The sequence below is a fragment of the Psammomys obesus genome, unplaced genomic scaffold, assembly GCF_907164565.1.
Source record: "Psammomys obesus unplaced genomic scaffold, mPsaObe1.curated_primary_1811, whole genome shotgun sequence".
Taxonomy (NCBI): Eukaryota; Metazoa; Chordata; class Mammalia; order Rodentia; family Muridae; genus Psammomys; species Psammomys obesus.
Window position 1 is genome coordinate 4445621 of NW_026585609.1, and position 21178 is coordinate 4466798.

Consider the following 21178-nt stretch of genomic DNA (forward strand, 5'->3'; position numbering starts at 1 on the left):
TAGATAGATAGATAGATAGATAGATAGATAGATAGATAGATAGATAGTCAGTCCTGTGTTCCTGGATAATTCTTTTTTTGAACTTATTTTTTTAATTATTGTAAATCAAATGTAAAAAAAAAGGACCATGCATGGAGATAACCTAGAACCCCTCCACAGATGTAGCCCATGGCAGCTCAGTGTCCAAGTGGGTTCCCTAGTAAGGGAAACAGGAACTGTCTCTGATATGAACTCAGTAGCAGGCTCATTGATCACTTCCCCCTGAGGGGGAAGCAGCCTTACCAGGCCACAGAGGAAGACAATGCAGCCACTCCTGATGAGACCTGATAGACTAGGGTCAGAAGGAAGGAGGACCTCCCTATCAGTGGACTTGGGGAGGGGCATGGGAGGAGAAGAGAGAGGGTAGGTGGGATTGGGAGGGGACTGAGGGAGGGAGCCACAGCTGGGATACAAAGTGAATAAACTGTAATAAATAAAATAAATAAATAGACCTGGGTGCTTTCAACTCTTTCATGTGGATTTTTCAGGCCCATCTGTTCACACAGCCCCATCAGGCTATGTTATTTTTCTCCGCTGCTCTGTAAGAAATGCTTATTCTCCCAGGAGGCTGAGATTAGAGTTGGTTTGTTGCAAAGCCATGGGAGCGTGCCTGGAGCCCCGCAGAGATGAGCAATCACAGCTCTGCAGGAGGTTGCAGCATCCTGTCAGTGTCAGTGTCACCACAGTACGGACGCTGCCCACCAGGTCACCTCGCGAACTTACTTTAGCAGGAGCCTGAATAGTGGCGTCAAGGAGCTTCTGTCTGTGTTCCTGTTGAACTGAACTCTTGTAAATATCTGTGCTAGCTTGCATGCAGCTGAATCCGCTGATTTCCTTCTAAAATGATTTCGCATATAGAAGATTTAAAACTGTAAGAGGAAAACTCTCAGCGTCAGCCTCCTGCAGAAAGCAGAGGTTGCCAGTGTCACATTGTGGTTCAGAAAAACAAACAAACAAACTCAAAGCTCTGCCCAAGGCTGTGGGAGTAGAGAAAGCAAGGACGCTAGACTGATTTTTTTATAGTAACTTTCCTGGGGGGAGGCAGTGGTGGGGACTGCATGTGGGGCTTTGCGTATTCCAGAGAAAGCATTCTACCACCGTGCCGTACCCCCAGTTCTTACAACAAACATTGAAAAGATATTTTCAATGCTATTTGTGCGTGTGTGCATGTGTGTGTCAGGGCACAGCTGTCACAGCATGTGTGGAGGTCAGAGGACACTTTTGTGGAGTTGTTTCTCTCCTTCACTATTGTGTGTGGCTTCGAGGCCCTAGCACAGGTCACCAGTCTTGCACAGCGAATACTTTCACCCACAGAGCAGCCTCTCTAGCCCCAATCTGTAAACATTTTAGTAAACTATAGAATAACAAGTTTTGTTGTGACCAGGAAAAAGACCTTCTATGATTCCCTCATGGCTCTGGAGCCCCTAACATCATATGTCCACGTCACTTCTGAAGGGAAGATTTATACGAAGATGGTGTGGTACTATTGGGAGTTCTGTCAGGCTGGTTTTTCTGCACCATCTTTCAATGCTTGGTTGTTTTTTTTCTCTGTTAAGAATGAGTCATCATTAATACCATTACTGATCCTTGTTTTCCATCTATCCAGTAACTATCTTTTCATCCACCAGGAAGTAGGCTAGACATCCTAAAACTGATGTCTCATGTCCCACGCTCTCATGAGATATGTATTTCTAAGGAAATGACCGAGCAACATAACAACAATATCAGTAATAATAATGAGCTCTATAAAATCCCAGTTATTCCTTTCCTCTTAGTATTAGTGTGTGGTCGAGGTAGTTAACAGCAGCCGTGGGTCTGTCATGAGCAGCAGTGCGTGATGGGACAATGGTAGATATGATGGGAATTGCCTCATTTTCAAGTGTGTTCCCTATTGTTCCTTTTGCACCAGCCACACTGGCCTAGCTCACCATCCTGGATCATGGCACCCACTTTCCTGTCCTAGGGCCTTTGCAGCTGCTCTTCTTTCCTGTATTAGCCCCTCAAATATTTTCTCTTATAACACGTCAGTCAGGGCTTAACAAAAAGGATTAACAAGGGCTGGAGAGATGGCTCAATGGCCAAGAGCACTTGCTGCTCTTGCAGAAGAGTCAGGTTTGATTTTCAGCACCCACATGAGGTGGCCTACTACTGCCTGTAACTCCAATTACAAGAATCCGATGTCCTCTTCAGGGTACCTGCATGTTTGTGGTACACATACATGGAAATATGCACACACAAACACGTAAAATTAAAAGAAAAATATTTTTAAATGAGGATTACCCAGCTCACAGAGACTGAACCACCAACCAGAGAGCATCCATGGGACAGACTTAGGTCCCTCACACATATGTAACAGATGCACAGCTTGGTCCTCATGTGGGACCCTCTAAGACCAGGAGCAGGGCTGTCTCTGACTCTGTTGCCTGCCTTTGGATCCCTTTCCCCTAGCTGCACAGCTTTGTCTAACCTCAAGAGAAGAAGTGTACCCAGTGCTACTTGATATGCAAATGCCAGCTGATACCCAAGGGAGGTCTCCTGTCCTCTGAGAAAAAAGGGAGGGGAGCATAGAGGATGGGGGGTGGGGAGATTAAAGGGAGGGACTAGGAGAAGAGGAGGGACAGGAAGTTCTGATCGGGATGTAAAGTAAATTAATTAATTAATGGGAAAAAAAGAGATAACCCTTGCTACTCCCTTAAGTAGCATTCCTCACTCCCCCATCCATCAATGCCAGCTCCTCCCTAACTTACTCTGGACGTTTTATCCCAGCGCACTCATCCTCTGGCATGGTGAACTCAGCAGCTGTCATTTGAATTTTTAACCAGTTTCTTCCTAGAAGATAAGGTCATGAGGTCAGGAGTGGTGGTTTGAATTGTGACCTGGACATTTCCGAACAGAGCAGATATCAGCACGGAGTAGACCCTGCATAAGGATTACCTCCAAGTTGTTGAAATCTAGGACAAAGACGTTACATGTGATGGGCTGAATTGCATCTCAGCACAGGAGGTTGTCCAGGTGAACAGAGCAACCTCTAGAAAAGGAGGCAATAGCAGTATTGGGAAAGCAGGAGATGAAATCTGCAGGGGTGAGGGCCAAGGTGGAATAGGCTATATCATATAAAAAAATCATATTCCATAAAGAAATTTGTAAAAAAAAAATCTTGGGGCTAAATAATACTGGTAACCCTTGAAACGTGGTATCTATCACTGAAGCATCTTGGATATAGTTTAAAGAATAATAAAAATATTTACCAGTAAACACAAGTGTAAAATTATTGTTTTTATTCTTTATGTTAATTAAATTAAAATACTACAGCAATATAAATCTAAAAATATATCAATTTGTCTTTTTCACGAATAATCTATAAGAAAAAGAAAGACCTTGAAAAATCACATCTCTAAAGAATGCATAGCTAATGCCCCTGTTGCTATGTGCTTTGTATGTATTTGGAATAGTTTTTTTTTAATGCATGCTTATATATTTAGAAATAATGACTCCTGTACAGCTGTGGGAAAAGACTATTGACAGTGTTTAAATTGGTTACACGGGTGAAACACAGATGTGCTGCCTACTGAAAGGAGGTTACTCTGTAGAGTTGGCAGCGAGAGTTCAGCCAGTATCCCAGGAGTCAGCAGAAACACTTTACCGACAACAAACATGATGTCTTGAAGGCAGATGGAAGCTGTACTTTATTATTGTTGTGTGGTATGTATGTGTGTGTGTGTGTGCTCGGACACGCATATGCCATGGTGTGCTAGTGGAAGTCAGAGGACAGCGTTCCAAAGCTGTGTCTTTCCTTTACCCTGGGATCCAAGGATCAGACTCAGGGCATGAGGCCTGGGCCACAAGCTGGCTCATCCACTGAGCCATCCTGCCAGGCCCAGTTATGTTTTTATGAATAAAAGGAGCTTCCTTGGAGTTAACTCACCCAGATTCCCCCTGTATTATATAAAACAGTCACAAGTTTGTTAATACGGTGACAAGTCTTTACTACAATAAACGTGGCAACATGGAGTAGCAGATGTGCCATTAGAAATGGTCCCAGTGGCCATAGCTGAAGGACAAAATTACAGCTTTGTAAAAGTTGTGTATACATATTCAAAACCTTCAAACATTCAAGAGCACCCTCATTCTGGCCGTCTTTTGCACATCTTCCTTATAGCCAGACCCAGACATCTTCAAATGATGCAATTATGTTCAGTCTATTTGATTTCTGAAAGTCAGTGGAGTGTCTAATATAGTTTAGAAATATTTTGAAAAAAATGATTACATTTTAAATGGTTTTGGAATTGAGAAACACTGGTTATATTTTTTAAGTAGCTCATTTGAATAAGTCATTCCTTACAGATAACAAACACTTTTTATCGATTGGCGTTTAAAGTTAAAATACATTTTAACTAAAAAGATACTCTGGCCAGCACTGTCTGCGAACATTGTTTTGTTTTTGAGACAGGGGCTGACTACGTGGCCTGGCTGACCCAGGACTCACAGAGATACACCTCCCTCTGTCTGCCAAGTGGTGAGGTTAAAGGCGTGCACCACTGTGCATGGCGAATACTAGTTATTTTAAAAAGAGAAAAGTATCTGTCTGTACTTACTATTTCATACATGTAAAACACAACTTAAAAATAAAGGCCATATTCTCGAGAGAATTCACAGTGACAGGCTGAGGGCACAGCTGAAACCACAAGCACACTCCCTGTGGGAAGGATGTCAGCATCAGGGACTATTTAGGTCTGGACATACATTGGCTCAAATTAAGTCTCACACTCTGAAATTAAGAAAGAATATTGCTATTTTCTGTCTTTGGTCCCCATCAGCAGAGCCGCATAGGGCTGTGGCCCGTTTGACAAGGTCCACGTTGCAATGGGCTCTGTCATGTCTCAACAGGAGAGTCTAGGAGAGAGGCGTGCGTCTCTGCTGACCCTGAAAGTAATGGCAGACACCATGGCCAACGCCTCCAGCTGCTTAGCTTTGTCCCTCCAAGGACCATCTGCGATCAACTCACTCAAGGCATTTCTGTAAAAGTGAAGATGTGACTGATATTTTAAACTAATCAGACAGGATTTTTGAGTTAAGTTCAGTGGAGTCTCAGAGGACCCATCAAGGATCTTCAGAAGTCGTTCCCCCACCCCCCCACCCCCTGAGCTGCGATTATCTGCCAAATCTTTTTTTTTTTCCTTCAGGGAAAGAATCCAATATTCCTTGTCTGTTTTTAGTATCTGTGACAACCTCCTTAAAAAACTTTCCCAAGTTCGACAACCACTCTCAGGAACCGAAAAGGAGTACAACTCTTTGACATTGGGTCCCATAGATTTTGAAGACTACAGTGTCCAATTGCTTAAGCATATTTTGCATTGTTTCCTTTTCTTTTAAGACAGGGACTATTTAGCTCGGGATAGCCTAGAAGTTGCTGTGTAGCCCAATTCATCCTCAAACACTATCCTCCTGCCTCACATCCCCCCCCATGCTGGGATTACAGGTGTGGGCCATCATGGCTGACCACCACTTCTCTTTCGCCAACCCCAGTTTCCAGCCAAAGACCGTCCAGATGACTTAAAGTACGTGCAGTATCACGGAGAAGTTATAGGCATTTCTTTGAGACAGGTTCTCTTACTGAACAAACCTGGAACGAGGCGGCCAGCAAACCCCAGTGATCTCCCTGTCTCAGGCCCCCTCTCCTTCCAGCACGTCTGGGGACACAGACATGCATGACCCGGTTCTCCTGACGTAGGTGCTCGGACCTGAACTCAGGTCCTCATACCAGAGCAGCGGGCACTCTAAGACAGCCACCGCCTCACCAGCCCCCCTGGTCACTTTCTGATGAGCTTTCACGAATTCCTAGCTCTCAGTTTTGGGGTAGCTGCATTTCTATACCATTGTGAGCCTGTACCTTTTCATCCCAGTAATGGTGATCTCTCCCTTATTTTACCTCACTTTTGTCAATCTCAAATCTCAGTTCATGCTCAAACTCTGGAGACCTGTACTGCGGCACTCCGCCTCTGCATTAAAGGCTTTGTTGAAATTTGTGTGTGTATGATTTCACAGTGTGCTGGCTGGCTTTAACCCAGTAACTGGAAGAATAAATATAAGCATATTAAAACGGTACCCAGATTTGATTTGAGGCCACGGTATGAATCAGAAGTGCATTGAAATGATCATAGATGAACCGGGCTTATAGTCACAGGAATGCTGAATGTGTATCGTGTTGTATGACCCTCTTCTCCTGCTGTGGAAGGGCAAGAGCTCACATCTGACATGTTCTTCTTTTTCTCCCACAGCGATTGTAGTGAGATTTCTGACCAAACGATTCATCTGGGAATACGATCCAACACTCGGTAGGTCACACATTGTATCCTCATCTCCTCTTCCAAGATGTTTATGATCCTCAGCCAAGGACAGCGTGTCCGTGGCACCCTTGTTGATCTCCTTTTTTGCTGTCTAGGAAGCATAGTGTCTATTTTGTCATGCATGAAGCCCTCTTAGAGGCCGGCAACGTGCTGGCATCCGATGTTTCAAGCCGTGCGGGACTTAGTGCAGAAATGTAGAAGTTAAGGCCATCCCCAGAGAAGATACAAATGGTTCAAATGGTTCAATGGGACGTATGCTCTCCCAGCCCATACGCAGCTGTTTCGTACCGGGAGGAAGGGTAACACAGGCTGTGTTTGGGGTGGGGCAGAAGGCTATGCTGAAGAGAAAAGCACGGTAAGATCAAATACACAGATCTAGGAGAAGTGTAAGCAGAAAACCTTACCCCGCCCCTTTCACTTCCAAGACCAAGTGGTGTTTGTGGGTAAAGAAGTAGAAATAGTGTTTATTCATAAATCTTGGTAAGGACTATTCCTGTGCACTTCTGTTCTTGTTACATTTGTTTTCAATTTTTCGTTTATGGGGGGGTGGTGATGTTTACGTGTTCTTGTTGTTTTGTTCTGTGGAGGTCAGAGAACAACTGGCTGGAGTCAGTGCTCTCCTTCACCTCGCAGGTCTCAGGGATCAAATGTAGGCTTGGCAGAAAGCATCTTTACCTGCTTATTGGTACATAGTATTGAGTTTCACATAGGTAATCTCCTGTAAATGTACCATACATGAAATTGCATGATTCATTTAAAAGAAGTTTGCCATTTGCCCTTTGCTTATTTTAGCCATTCATTCTGCAAATATTTGTGGACTGCCTTCTCTGCATTTGCCCTTTAGTTCAGGTGCTAAAGATAAGCCAGTTATTGGGCTCTGATCTGGGGGTGAGGGGTACGCTTACTTATGCATATAGAGGTCAAAGGTTGGCTGTCTTCCTTTATTTCCACCTTATTTTTTGAGACAGGATCTCTCACTGACCCTGAAGTTTATCATTTCTTCTAGGTTGGCCAGACAGTCCCCTGAACCCTCCTTTCTGTTCTCCCCCACCCCCAAGTGCTGGGGTTAAAGAACTGTGCCACAATAGCTGGCTTTTTATATGGGTTCTAGGGATACAATCCCAGGTCTGCCTTCACCCACTGAGCCATCTCCGCACATCAAGACTCTGCTTTTCTCACCTAGCAGTCTAGAAAGGAGTCAGAGAATAAATGAGCATAAAGGGAAGTAGACAAGGAAGGGCTATGGGACTCTGTCAAGTTATTTCTGTTCAGCGTTAGAATCTGTCTGGAACTCATTTTAGTGAGGAGCAGAGTTGTGAGGACTCAACAGTTGTTTGTGAATCGTTGATCAGATTCCCTGACGTTAGTTACACAGCTTCTACCTTTTCATGTGACTTCTGAGGCCATCTTCAGAAACCGAATCATTGGTGTTAGATGCAGTTTAAACCTCCAGTGCCATCGTCTCTCGTTTACTTATTTCTCTTTGCTTTCGTTGAATGTGCTATGTCTGTGGAATTTGCTGCCGAAGGAGAGTTCACACGGTCATACGCCGCATACTGAACATCTTCCCCGAGACTCCCTCCACTCCCTTTTCTTCTTTTAATGACACCTGACTCCTGTTACTTCCCTTCATTCCCTCTGGACAGCTTTGCCTCTACTCTTGTGCCATATAAGCCTACATGATTTCATATATCTAGATAAAGCCTATGAACCACAAGGGAGAAAAAAACATATGGGATCAGACTCTGAGTGTGCTTTGCTTTGTCTGATGCAATCGTCTCCAGTTGCATTCATCCTGCAGGTGGCCTATCCCTGTTCTTCTAGAAGAGTGAAAAGCATCACATCCTGTGCATGCATACAGCTCCTTGGTCCGCCCCTCCCCTGCCTGCTTCCGTACCTCAGCCATTTGGTACAGCAGTGACCCTCCAGCCGCTCCTCACCGTACTGTGGTGGGTGGGAAGGTGCGTGTTTCTCCCCCACATGTTGGCAACAGTGTACTGGCAGCTCTTTGCACTTCTCTAGGTCAGTTTCAGAGACCGTGATAGCTTGGCATGGCTGACTGGAAATGGCTGAAATCATGAATTCTTTGTGAAGTCTCATACCTTTATGAAGTTCCGTCTTGTAAGCAGGAGTCTAACGTAGCTTCACTTTGACCGACCCTCTTCTGCCTTTGCTTTTAAAAAGACTATTACAAGTGAATTTATTAGTAAATACCTAATTGTAACTTTCCAGATTTGTATCTGGATAGAAATAGCACCAGATACCTCCGTAAAGATGCAAGAGAAAAATGAAAAGTTACACAGCAAGACATTAACATCGGCAATTAGATGAGATGAGACTACAAGGTAATGTTCGCTGACCTAAATATACACCTTTCTAACGCAAACAGGAAAAGAAACTTTGAAAGAGACCCACATTTGAAAAATAGTACTTATCTGGCTTACATGTAAAAAGAAGAATTAAATTTAATATTCTAATTTCTAAAAATGTTTCTGAGCATGCATTAGAGAATAATTCTGTCAGTAAAAAAAAAATACAAGAAGTACATTTTGGTTTGTAACCTTCTTCCCAGTATATTCTCTGATATTACCTAAGGGTTGAGGAGAGGAATAATTATTTCTTGAGAAAATATACTTTTAAGTATTTTGTCCACCAAACTTTTTCAGTAGCAATACAATGAGTTTGAGGTAGTTTATTTGGATGTAAAGATGAACTTGGCTTTAAAAAGAAGCCATTATCTATTGTCTTTCCCAGTATGTAAATACAGTCTCTTGTATTTTTCTGGTTTGCATAAGTTTTATAGTGGTTATCTGATACTTGCCATGATTCATAGGAGTTCAGCTAGAAACTACTTACTCTCCATTCCGTCCAGATATCCCAACAAAAGATGGCGCTTACCAAACAATGCCACGGCATTTTTTTGTTTTGTTTTGTTTTTTGTTTTGAATTTTATTTTTTTCTTATCAGTTACATTTTATTAACTCTGTATCCCAGCCATGTCCCGATCCCTCATTCCCTCCCAGTCCCTCCCTCCCTCCTTCATCTCCACCGTGCCCCTTGCCAAGTCCACTAATAGGGGGGACCTCCTCCCCATTCATCTGATCCTGTTTTATCAGGTATCTTCAGGACTGGCTGCAAAGCCCTCCTCGCCCTCTGGATGCATTCTAGTAACTCATGTTACTTTATTTAATTGTTCTCTGGCAACCCCTCTTTTTTGTTGTTGTTTTATTCATTTTGAGCAGCAACAGCTCTAAATAGGAATGAGTCTGCACTGGTTATCTGAAGAGCAGGCGTCCTTCCCTGGGACGCACCGCTCTGCATGGAGTGACCTCGCGCCGCACTGTTCAGAGAGGACCCGCGCTGCTTAGCAACTGCGGCCTTCCTCACCTTCAGGAGGAACAGGTGCATGAGTCACTGGCAGGTGACGCCGTCATTAGCTCGCACACTGAAGACTGGATCTGTGTGGGTGTGAACACTGAAAACCCGATCATTTTCCAGCACACAGGAAACCTCCCTCCGTCTGCTGGATTCAAGAGAAACTAGCATTTCTTGGGCTTAATTTCCTACTCCCATAGGGAAAGACTGGATCTCTGTAGAACTCATGGCTACTTTGCAAGTTTCAAAACATCCAGCAACTGAGATAGCTTTATTATTCAGCAGAGTGGCGTATTTGTGAAGGACAAAAGGGAAGGGGGTGGGGTGGGGGAGCTGTCTCCTTGAATTCTGAATTCAGTTCCTTCCTCGGAACGAGAGGAGGTGGGTTTCTTGATTTTGGAATTCGGTTGTTTCACGAGAAGCTGAGAACTGTGAACACCGCCCCACCTATTAACAAAACAGAATAGCTACTGCTCTGAAGCAACCAACCCTACGAAGAAAACACTTTGCTTTTTGGCCTGGTTTGGTTTTCTGTTGCTTCGATAACCACCGTAACCGAAAGCAACCTGGTGAGGAATGTTTGTGTGGTTTACATGTCAGTCACAGTCCATCCTGCGGGAAGCCAAGGCAGGGCATCAAGGCAGAAACTTGACATGGAACCCTTCCCCATAGCTTGCTCAGCTGTCTTCTTCTATAGCTCAGGCCCACTTCTCTGGGAATGGTACCGCCCACAGTGGGCTGGGCCCTCCTACCTCAATTGGCAATCCAGAAAACGCCTCACAGACATGCCCATGGGCCAATCTGATGGAAACAAACTCTCACGTGGGATTTCTTTCCAGGAACATCTGGGTTTGTGCTGCCAAGTTGTGTTAGAGTTGCTTTAACTAGCACACTATTACGATGGCAGGTGGTTCTGGACTTCTAAATTTCAGGCCCAGTTTTTTTTTTTTTTTTCTTATTTGTTTTTGTGCTTTGCTGTTTGTTCATAAAATGTTCTATCTTGATGCTTCTAATTAGAGGGACAAGCAAGGGGTAGAGAGTGTGGGTTAAGGAAACTGTACCCATTTTGCAAAGAGGAAATTTTTTTTATGCAAGTATTTTGAAGGATGTAGTCCCCCCAAATACCATAATCCTTTATCTGGAATGATTTTCATTTCCCTTACATTTTTCTCATCTTGCCAGTAGATTCTTTGCCAGAAGTCAGCCCTGGTTTGTTAGTTAAGACCGAGAACTACCCCTGAAGCTCATCAGATTTTGGATGTGGCCCATTTAATCAGGAAACAACCTTGATGGTGGAAGGTGGACTCTAGCTGTGGGCTGAACAGAATCCATAAGTGTCTAGTCCCAATCAAGAATCTATCCCTGCCTTCTAGAGTCATGTCACCCTCAAAGAATGCTTTTGTGCTCGTCAGACACACGAAAAAGACTTAGGACATGACAGAATTGTGTGTGTGCCTGTGTATACCCCTGCTCACGTGTGCATGTTGGAGGCCTAGACAGAAGAAAGGGAGAGTGTGCTTCTTAGTGTCCAGTACCACAGTCCTGTGGCAAAGATGCTTCCCATTGTGTTTGAATACAGGGTCTCTGTCCTTACTCACAGTAAAAGTTCAGCTAGCAATAAGGGAAGGAGTGGGGAGGCATGACAGACCCCCAGGCTCATGAATTCTGTACTTGGTTCATCTTGTCTGCCTTGTAGCTTCTGCTTAGAAAGGCCCCGGCAGAGGGAACAAGTTCTCCAGATTCTGAAGCACAGGTGCTCAGCCACGCCGTAGAGCTATTTAGTAACAATGCCGCAGGAATATGGGGGATAGTCGTTTGATGAACAGAGCCAGAGAAGTAAACCTTCCTCGAGGTTGACATGACTGGTTTGCACTCAGGCCAGCAAAAGAACCGTTTCCACGCTAGCATAAAGCCACGGTGAGAACTGCTGCTGTTACGGCACTGGCCAAGTGGCCACACTCATGTGGTGGCATGTGCAATGCAGCTAAGTTAGCCCAAGGATAAACCACATACGAACAGATCTGAGTGTTCAGCCTTGCCAGAGTGTACAGAATGCATATCTATCTACAGAAATGTCAGGAATGCGTGTTTTTCATAGGTTTATTTTTACTGTTACTAGTTACACGTTGGGGAGGGTGGAATGTGCTCATGGGCGCAGGTGTCCCTTGAGGCTAGAGGCACCTCCTTGACCGGGAGAGGAGGTTGTCAGCTGCCCGAAGTCAGGGTTCAGTACCAAACTGCCGCCCTCTGGAAGATCACTACACACTCGTAACCACTGTGCCACCTCTCCAGGCCCTTGAATGTGTGTTTGAAGCCATGTTCCTTCATACATAGCAATCTGAAGGGTAACATTAACATACCTAATTCAATTATGAAACTCATGTTTGGTTTAGAATATTTATTTTGAGTACATTTGGCCATAGAGCTAATCCAACATACCCCCAGCCCTTCAAAGAAAGGACTCATGCTCCCAAACACAAATGCCTCTTTTTGTTTTTGTTATTATTGTTTTTTTGCTATTCTTAAATTTTAATTAACTAATTAATGAATTAATTTACAGCTCGATCTCAGCTTCCCTTCTCTCCTCTCCTCCCATTCCCTCCTTTTCACCTCTTCTCCCTTCCTCTCATTTCCCCCTCCTTTTTCCCTCAGAGAAGGGAAGGCCTCCTATAGACATCAGCCTGCCTCAACATATCAAGTTGAGGTAGAACTTGGATAGACAAGGCAGCCCAGCTAGGGGAAAGGAATCCAAAGGCAGGAAACAGAGTCAGAGACAGCCCCTGCTCCAGTTGTCAGGAGGCTCACGTGAGAAACTAGCTGCACGTCTATTACATATGTGTAGGGGACCCAGGTCTAGGCCACACATGCTCTTTGGTTGGTGGTTCATTCTCTGTGAGCCCCTGTGGGTTTTGTTTGTTTGCTTGCTTGCTTGCTTGTTTTTGAGACAAGGTCTCTCTAAATATCCCTGGCTGGGCTGGTACTATATAGACCAGGCTTGCCTCACCCACACCCAGGTTTTCTTTGAATTTTAAAAGAAAGAGCAAAATTTATGTGTCCTGTTAGGATTATTTTACAGTAGCTCACAAGTTGGTGTCTGATATTTCACCTCGCTAGGTAATATTTTCATTATCTCGCATGTAGAGAAAATGAGATCATGATGAGAGAAAGACAGATGAAGGAAGAATGCCCAACACTGTGAAAACCGTATTCATCTTGGATGGAATCGGACCACTACCCGCTGCTGTGTGCAGCAGACACTTCCTCATTTCCTGAATTTCATCCCTTTCCTTTCAGTTAACAAACAGCCAAAGAATCGCACAACTTCGTGTAAGTTTCATCGTATTCTGCTCCCCCCTGTGGAGGCCTTTTGCTGTTGAGACCCATAGCCCATTTATCACGGGAGCCACAAAGAACAGCATCCTTTCCTTTGAAACAAATTTTGGTGCAAAGAGATGGATGAGAGCCTGGGTTTCTGTTTTCCAGGCTCCAGGGCTGATGCTGGTCATTTAAAGAGAGGAAGTCAATATGAAAGGCACAGAAGAACCGCCTAGGGGGAAGAACCAAAAGGGCGAGGATGCCTAGCATGTGTGTGGCCAGCTGGGCTTCTCCTCAGACTCAAAGACTCAAGAGGAAGAAAGGCAATTTTTGGTCAAACGCTTGGAAGCAGTAGCTGCTGTGAATAGCTTTTAGGAGCATTCAGTCACAGAAAGCTATAACCTGTCATTTAGCATAGAGGAGTGTGGTCCCGAATGCTCTTCAGATTAGCATCGGCATGTATGGAACATGAGTTCCAGGAGAGGGACAAGATGCAAACTACGTTTATTCAAGTATACCGAATGCACTCTCATTTTAAAATGAGATTTTCAGAAGAGGATGGAGCTATGCCAGTTCCTGTGGTGACTGCTCACGGTACTAATGGCACCTAGATGGCTAAGTCCTGCTATAGCAAGCTTCCTTTATGCATTTTGAGCCTTGGGCAGAGAATTGTTTACTGTAAGAAAACAGGAAGGTAGTCTCCAAAGGCTGCAAAGTACTTGCAAAGTAGTTGATGGGAAGGAAGAAAGAAGGAGAGAAGAGAAGAAGCAAGGAAGGAGTGAAGGAAGGGAGTGAAGGAAGAAGGGAAGAAGGAGGCTCCGATGGAGGGAAAGAGGGGAGGCTAGTCAGTCTGGAAGGTAAAGTATGCTGAAGAAATGAACAAATAAAAGCACTGGTTTCTGTCCAGTCTCTAAGAGAGGTAACACCAGGCTTGTTTACTTGGTTGGTTAGATGCTGGGTGATCAGTATGCACAAATACCCAGTTAGTAATTGTGTTAGATGGCCTGCCATCTCTCCAGCCCCCTCAATGAAAATTTTTAAAGCAATTCTTCTTGGTTTTATGTTCAAATATAGAACGAGCCTACAATTTCCTTCATCTTTTGTCTTCTTGTTGCTGCTTTTGAACCACCTGCTATTAGGGTTGGTACATGACTTGCGTCGTGATGCCTGGCCTTTGAGCCCTCTCCTGAGGGGATCAGTTTATTCTGATTCCCTCTTCCATGTTAGAGAATCGAGTACTTAGCTCAGTTTTCTTGTCGCTGCCCTGTTTTCCTGAAATGTTTGTTAGTGAAACTTGCCTTTGATGCCCTCCTCCACTCCATTCGGAAAAGACACACTAGGGTCTAGAATTGTAATGCTGGATTGCTTCTGATACAATTTCACTGATTTGTTCTGGCCGCCAATGTCCGGTTTCTCTAATAAGAAGTTCAACGTTAACTGAGCCACATTCTTTCATGGGGAGTGTACTTTGTTTTTCTTTCAGCTCTCCCCACTTTGTCCTCAGTATCCCTAAATTTCATTGTAATGGGTACATCCTTTTGGATATTTTTATCTTAGGACTTTGAGTGGCTCTCACTGCAGAGATTCTTAGATGTTACAAAGTCAGCTGTTTCCACACCCCTGTGGATTTTCTTCTCTCCACTGAGGCTCATTTTATAAAGGATAAGATTTACAAATCTGCTATCCATACTTCTTATTAAAATTTCTGCTTATGAGCTATGGACACCTTCTGAGGAAATCACTCAGTGTGCCTGTCCCCAGCTCAGTCACTCTCCTTTGTCTGCATTGCAACTTCCGTCTATGGCTGCACTGGCTGACACTGCTTTCGTTTTCGAGTCTGCTACGTAATGAGAGCCATTTTCATGACTGTCCAGGCTTCCTGCCACTTTCTTATCCCTTTGGGGTTTGGGGACCACTCCGCCATGAACCCAGCAACTCTAGCTGGCACAGAACAGCTGCTATTTTCTGCTTTGACTGGACAGTATGAAGGAGGAATGTGCATTACCCTGTCCCTGCTCCATCTGCTCAAACTCTTCTGCTTTGGGTTACCATTCTTCACCAACCACCAAACACGCTCAGCTGCCTCTTACAGTCTCAGGGTCCCCAATAGTTTTGCTTCATGTGTTCATCCTGTTACAGTCTAGGGCTCTTGATCAGGTTTGGTATTTTTGTTGCAGTTGTTGTTGTTTTATCTGTAAGTTAAGGAAATAAAAGGCAGGAAACGTTTGAGTGTGACAGGTAGCAGTGTGGAAATCAGCCAGTGAGTAAAGGCTTTTATTAGCGGTAAGAAAACATACACAATACAGCAAAAATAGAGAATAAGCATCTTTTTTAAGTCTCTAAAATTTCCTCCACCCCAAAATTAGGGTTGGTTAGGTTGAACAAGGTTTGGATGGCCGACTGTCCCACAACTAAACATGTCCTGGTCAATCTTGCTTTGTCAGGCCCATCAACCAATGGCTGTGCCATACTGGTGAGAAAACAAGCCTTTGTTTTAAGTTGCTAGGTTTTTGTCTCAGGTCAGGAGGGTGAGGAAGGAGCTAGCCATCTTGGAGAGGAAGAAGGCAGCCATCTTGAAAGTTCACCATCCTTATCTGTCTGCCTGTCATGAAATCTAGCTTAGTCCTAGCCTTCCAGACCTTCCTACCTCCCTCTAATGTCAAGGATCTTCGCAGAATTGAAGTGAAGAAAATATATGTTAGTTTCTCTGTTTTAAAAAAGAAGAAAGAAGGAAAAAAGAAAAAAAAACGATCAAGGCAGGATGTATTTTGTTTGGGAAATGCCTTTTTTGGTTTGGAATGTAGAGAAGACATTTAAATGGAAAAGAGTGACAGGGGGCTGGCCTCACAGGAGAAGAAGATTCAGCCTGGGGAAAGGATAGAGGAGCAAGTGAAAGAATCAGACTAACTTTGTAACCTATGTTTCTTTTAATTGCCTTTTAACTTATATTTGCAAGTTTTAGGCTCATGTTAATTAAAGCCTCTTAGTGCTTCTCCAGAGAGCCAAGGAATGTAAAAGTTCCTGACATCAGCCATCTGTGAGGGCAGAGATAAGGAAGAGAACAAACAGAGATCTCTACTAAATGGAGAGAAAATCACCGGCTGGCACCGGTGAGATGGGCTTTGTTTGAAAACTGGGCCAGATGGCCCCAATCCTTCTCCTGACCTTTGATCCAAAGCCTGTAACCCCCACTCCTCAGAACAGACATGGGATGAGTTAATCACTCTCCCATCTTTAACTGTGGATGGCAGGAAATTCCAAACCGACTTGAAAATCAGATATTTACAACAGGGCTGACTGGACCTAAGGGTGACCAGAACTAACCAATTATTTTAAAAGTTAAACACCTCATACAATCCTAAATCGCCAAAAAGGCAACCCCAGGAGATTCCTGCCTTGTGTCTTTTAAAAACCTAAGGTCTTTGTCTTCTGGTGCCACTCCTAGCTGACCAGCAGGGGTGACCCCATTGCACAATGGTCAAGAGGAACCTCTTGCGTTTTTGCATCGATGGATGATTAGTTTCCTGAGTTCTCTTCATACCTTTTTATATTTAGGCTCTTGCTGGGCCTAACACAAGGAGGCAGCAGGCTTGAGGTTGGGCCCTTATAAAGCTCTGTAGAATGCAATGCTGTTCCTTTGTCCCTCTGTTCTTCCATCCTATCTTTCCTAGACAGCTCCTCCCACCATCACCCCACCACCACCACCATATTGCTACAGATTGCTCTTCCTGGGCTTAATTTCTCACTTAAAGGACCAAATTAAACCTCACATGTGCCTTTGTGCCTTCTTCATTTTCTCATTCTTTTAGAATCGACCTACCGACACCAGGCGACCATCGACGATGAAGTTGTTTCTATGGAGATCCTAGACACCGCTGGCCAGGTGGGTAGGGTTTACCACATCAGATAAAAAAGAGATAATTAAAGTTTGTATAATGTAAAAAAAAAAAAAAAAAAAAAAAAGAGCTAAGGCATTTTTCTATACATGACTTTTACATGACCAAAAGCGGATGTCTTCCATTATCTGGCCACTTTATACATTAATGCTTATGTAATTTGATCCTTGTAAAACAACCCTACAACCCTGTGCTTCAAGAAGGCACTGGAAATATATTACAATAGTCCCAGAACATCTGGGGTAGACTCTCCCTCTATATTTGGGAGGGAGGAGATACCAATGTATTCACTGGGTTTTATAACCAAACATGTTTTTTGAAATGCTCAGGTGAATTTAAATAAGCATCTCTATCGAAAAGAATGACGAGCATGCAAGGTGAGTCTTTGAGAGAGCCTAAGTCTATATTCGAATTCTCCACGACCACCTCATTGCAGGTTTGTTTGTGTGACTCACGTCATACTATGTGGAGGTGCTTCCCTGCAATACTTGCTTGCAAATTTCCTTGACATTAGTCAGACTAGGTCTTAACAAAAGAGTTGATAGTCTTAGTTCCCAAAGATACAACTGACCACAGGAATGAAAGGTTAGGTGGCCAGGCATTCCCATCGTGCTATAACAATGACCTGTGACCTTCAAGAAGACTTGAACTAGAGCGTTTAATCCAAGAAAAATGGTCCTGAAATTACGTATTCCCATTTCTTTCTCATCAACCCCTCCTTACACAGGGGCCTTTACAGAGTCCTGAACATTGAGACAGGCAGTGGCCTCTGGAAGGCCATTGAACCCATGAAAACAGTGGGTTTTTCCACTCCTCCCTCTCATCGTTTTTCTCTTCTTCCTCCTTTTCTTCTCCTCCTCCACCTCCCTCTCCCTTTGTTTCTTTTCTCTCACACAGTGCCTCGGCGCCTCACTGTGTAGCCCAGACTGGCCTTGCACGTGGCCTCCTCTCACTTCTGCCTGCCAAGTACCAGGACCACAGGCGCATGACCCTCCAGACTCGACCAGCATCCCCTTCAAGCTGCCCAAGTTTCCTTCTCACAAAGGAGTCCCACCCCTCTCACAGTCACGGCAGGAGACTAACATAAATTAGGTCACTGGGGATGGGGTTGGGGGAGCCCCAGGCCTCCAGCTTGAACAGTAGAGGTTATACAGGTTGTCACTGTTTTTTCAGTCGTCTATAACCTGAACAGGAAGAACGGGAAGACAAATGGGGGTGAGCTGTACTTACCTTCCAAACTGATTAAGAAACTAAGCTGGTCCAGGAAAACAGCCAAGACATCTAATAACAATCAGATACAAGGCGGGTAACTAAGGGTTTACCAGGCAACAGCAGTGTGCGCATTTTGGCCCTGGTCTCCTGATCCTAAGTCTTTGCTTTGCCTACAGGAAGACACCATCCAGAGGGAAGGGCACATGCGCTGGGGGGAAGGCTTCGTGCTGGTCTACGATATCACGGACAGAGGAAGCTTTGAAGAAGTGCTGCCGCTGAAGAACGTCTTAGATGAAATCAAAAAGCCCAAAAATGTAACTCTCATCTTGGTCGGAAACAAAGCCGACCTGGACCACTCCAGGCAAGTGAGCACAGAGGAAGGGGAGAAGCTGGCTACAGAATTGGCCTGTGCCTTTTACGAATGTTCCGCCTGCACGGGAGAAGGGAACATCACGGAGGTATTCCATGAGCTCTGCCGAGAGGTGCGCCGCAGGAGGATGGTGCAAGGAAAGACAAGGCGGCGCAGCTCCACCACTCACGTCAAGCAGGCGATCAACAAGATGCTCACCAAAATCAGCAGTTAGAGGCCCTGCCAAGGTGGGCCGAAAAGTGGGAAGTCCCTCCTGGCTCTTATTTTGCCCTTCCAAACACGAGCGAAATATCCTCCTCCTTATTCTGACTTTGTCAGGGTTTCTCGTGGTTCCCCGTCAGCCATATGCTGGGAAGTCTTCTGGGTCCCATGCTATGGCGCTCTCTCCCTTTCCTGCTTGCGTAGGATCCGTGCTAATGTAGTTTGAAGATGTAACCACCAAAGACGCTGAAGTGGCTGGGTTCGTGGAAGCTAATTTTAGGCATCTCTCCCTTGCTAAGCTCGTCTTTCCAAAGGGATTTTAAGATCCGGTTTCTTGAGGAGGAATACAAAGATCACCATAAGGTTTTGTGATGGCTGGTGAGAACTGGAGAAGGGTAGCTGGGCTATTGGAATGGGGAACATAACTCTAGTTCCCATTTGAAGTGAGGGTTTTTTTTTTTCTTTTTATTGTTATTGTACTTAAATTATGCAGTTTTTCTTTATTTCCTTTTTAGGTTGAAATGTCATCATGGAATTTTGTTTTGTGGTATAATTGTCCATTTCAATTCAAGTTGGTTTGCTCAATGATCTATAGCAGTCTGTACACCCCGATTCTATTATCATTCCTAAATAACAACAACAACAAACCACCCAAGACCCACTATTCAAACCGTGCTGTAGCTTTGCCCCTCCAACCTTGGGTGATCAACAACTACACCAACAAAAACACCAAGATCTTTGTACCAAAGCTTGAATCCACTGCATGTTAGTAGAGGAATTATAATTAGAGACGCCTGGTTTGTATATTACTCTATTAGCACTGTAGCACAAAGGTAACCCTCTAAGTGAGAAAATTATGACGCTTACTTATTCCTCGCTGGAAACCAAGACTGAACCTCACGCAGTCAGGAAGAGCCAGCCTCTGATTCAGTAAGTTGGCCACATGTCTTCTTAACCTTTCAACCTTTGGGTAAGAGTAATTCACTTGGGGGAATGCGGAGAAAGAATGGATGATTAAAATGCATCATACCTGAGTGAGTGTGTACGGCGTGGATGCTTGGCTGGTGAAAGGGTTATGTAACTGCCAAGAGTTGATGGCCCTTTTCTCCATTTCCTGCCCCATATAGTAAGATTTGGGCACTTTATTTTAGAAGAAAATATATATCTTTTACATATGTATGTATTTATATGTATAAAATTTGTAAGCATTGGAGGCTTTAATTCACCAACATATTTGAACAATCTGATGTAACTGACTTCGTTTTATGTGACTATAATAAAAAGTATAATTTTCAAGTTCTTTCAAGTTTTTTCGTGAATAGTCTGTAAGTTTAGGGGAGGCTTGGGAAGCGACTGAATTGCAAGGGGAAAAGTCAATGAATGTGATTTGAAAAGAAAGTAGCTCCTGCTAATAACAATGGCTGCTACTTTTAGAAGTCTCAGGCACTTTATTTTGAGCACTTTGTTCATTTTCTCCCCGAACTGTCAGAATTATCCTAAGACAGTAGTGCTGTGATCACCATGGGAGAGGTATAGATGCTGGGCCAGAAGGGAGAGGAAGTGATGTCACCAAGTCTACATGGGTGTTTACAGGGTAGGACCAGAACAGAGTAAAACTCTTTGGTCCACCCTGTGAAGCTACTAGACAGTTCCTAGCCGGGACTGCAGGGATAAAAAGACAAAACGAAGTGATTAGGGGAAAACTTGGCTTCTTTATTCTCTTGTTCATACACTCACTGTAAATATGTTTATATATGCCAAATATATAATTTTATATAGCCCACTTAATGGTATATGAGCGAATTGAAGGAGTACATTATAGGACAATCTAAGAAAGCTAGTGAAAGGCTTGTAAGTAGTATAAGGAGCACTGAAAGGAAATATGGAGACATGAAAAGTGATTGTAATGCAGAGCCCTTAAGAAGTTTGGAGGGCTGCACACATCATTTTTAGAAGAAGGGATAGGAAAGTTGAAGGAAAGAATTAAAAGTATGTAAAGGATAAGAAGCAAGCAAGCAAGAAAAAAAAACTCTATTTCAGCAAGAATACCTGTTAAAGAATGAAGTGAATAAGTGACATGGTTATTCGTTTTCAGAGGTTTCCACTTGGACAACCCAAAGAAAATAAGAAATAGAGAAAGTTACTGTTTGGAATTTGTCACCTTCAAGATCCAGTCTCTTTCATCTCCACATATCATCTCACACATCCTCACGTATATACTCAGTTGGTCCCTGGTAAAAACAAACTCTTAAGGCAGTAAAAGCTTAAATGGTGTCATTCTTGAGTCAAACATTAAGTTGGAGCTGGAGAGATGACCCAGCAGGTAAAGCTGATGCTACTCTTGCAAAGGACCTGTATTTGGTCCTCAACACCCACAGGAAAGTTCACAGCTGCCTGTAACTCCAGTTCCAGGGGATCCAACT

General features: G+C 43.9%; 1 protein-coding gene across 3 annotated transcripts in view; it reads left to right on the forward strand.

Annotated features, from left to right (window-relative positions):
- The window catches only part of Rerg (RAS like estrogen regulated growth inhibitor), a 104158-nt gene extending 84137 nt beyond the window's left edge, over positions 1–20021 (forward strand). For all 3 annotated transcript variants that reach the window (XM_055610557.1, XM_055610540.1, XM_055610549.1), the window contains 3 exons: positions 6318–6374; positions 16886–16959; positions 18361–20021. In XM_055610557.1, coding sequence (XP_055466532.1) covers positions 6318–6374; positions 16886–16959; positions 18361–18768 — 539 coding nt within the window. In that variant the 3' untranslated portion in view covers positions 18769–20021. The remainder of the gene's footprint in view (positions 1–6317; positions 6375–16885; positions 16960–18360) is intronic.
- The last annotated feature ends 1157 nt before the right edge of the window (positions 20022–21178 follow it).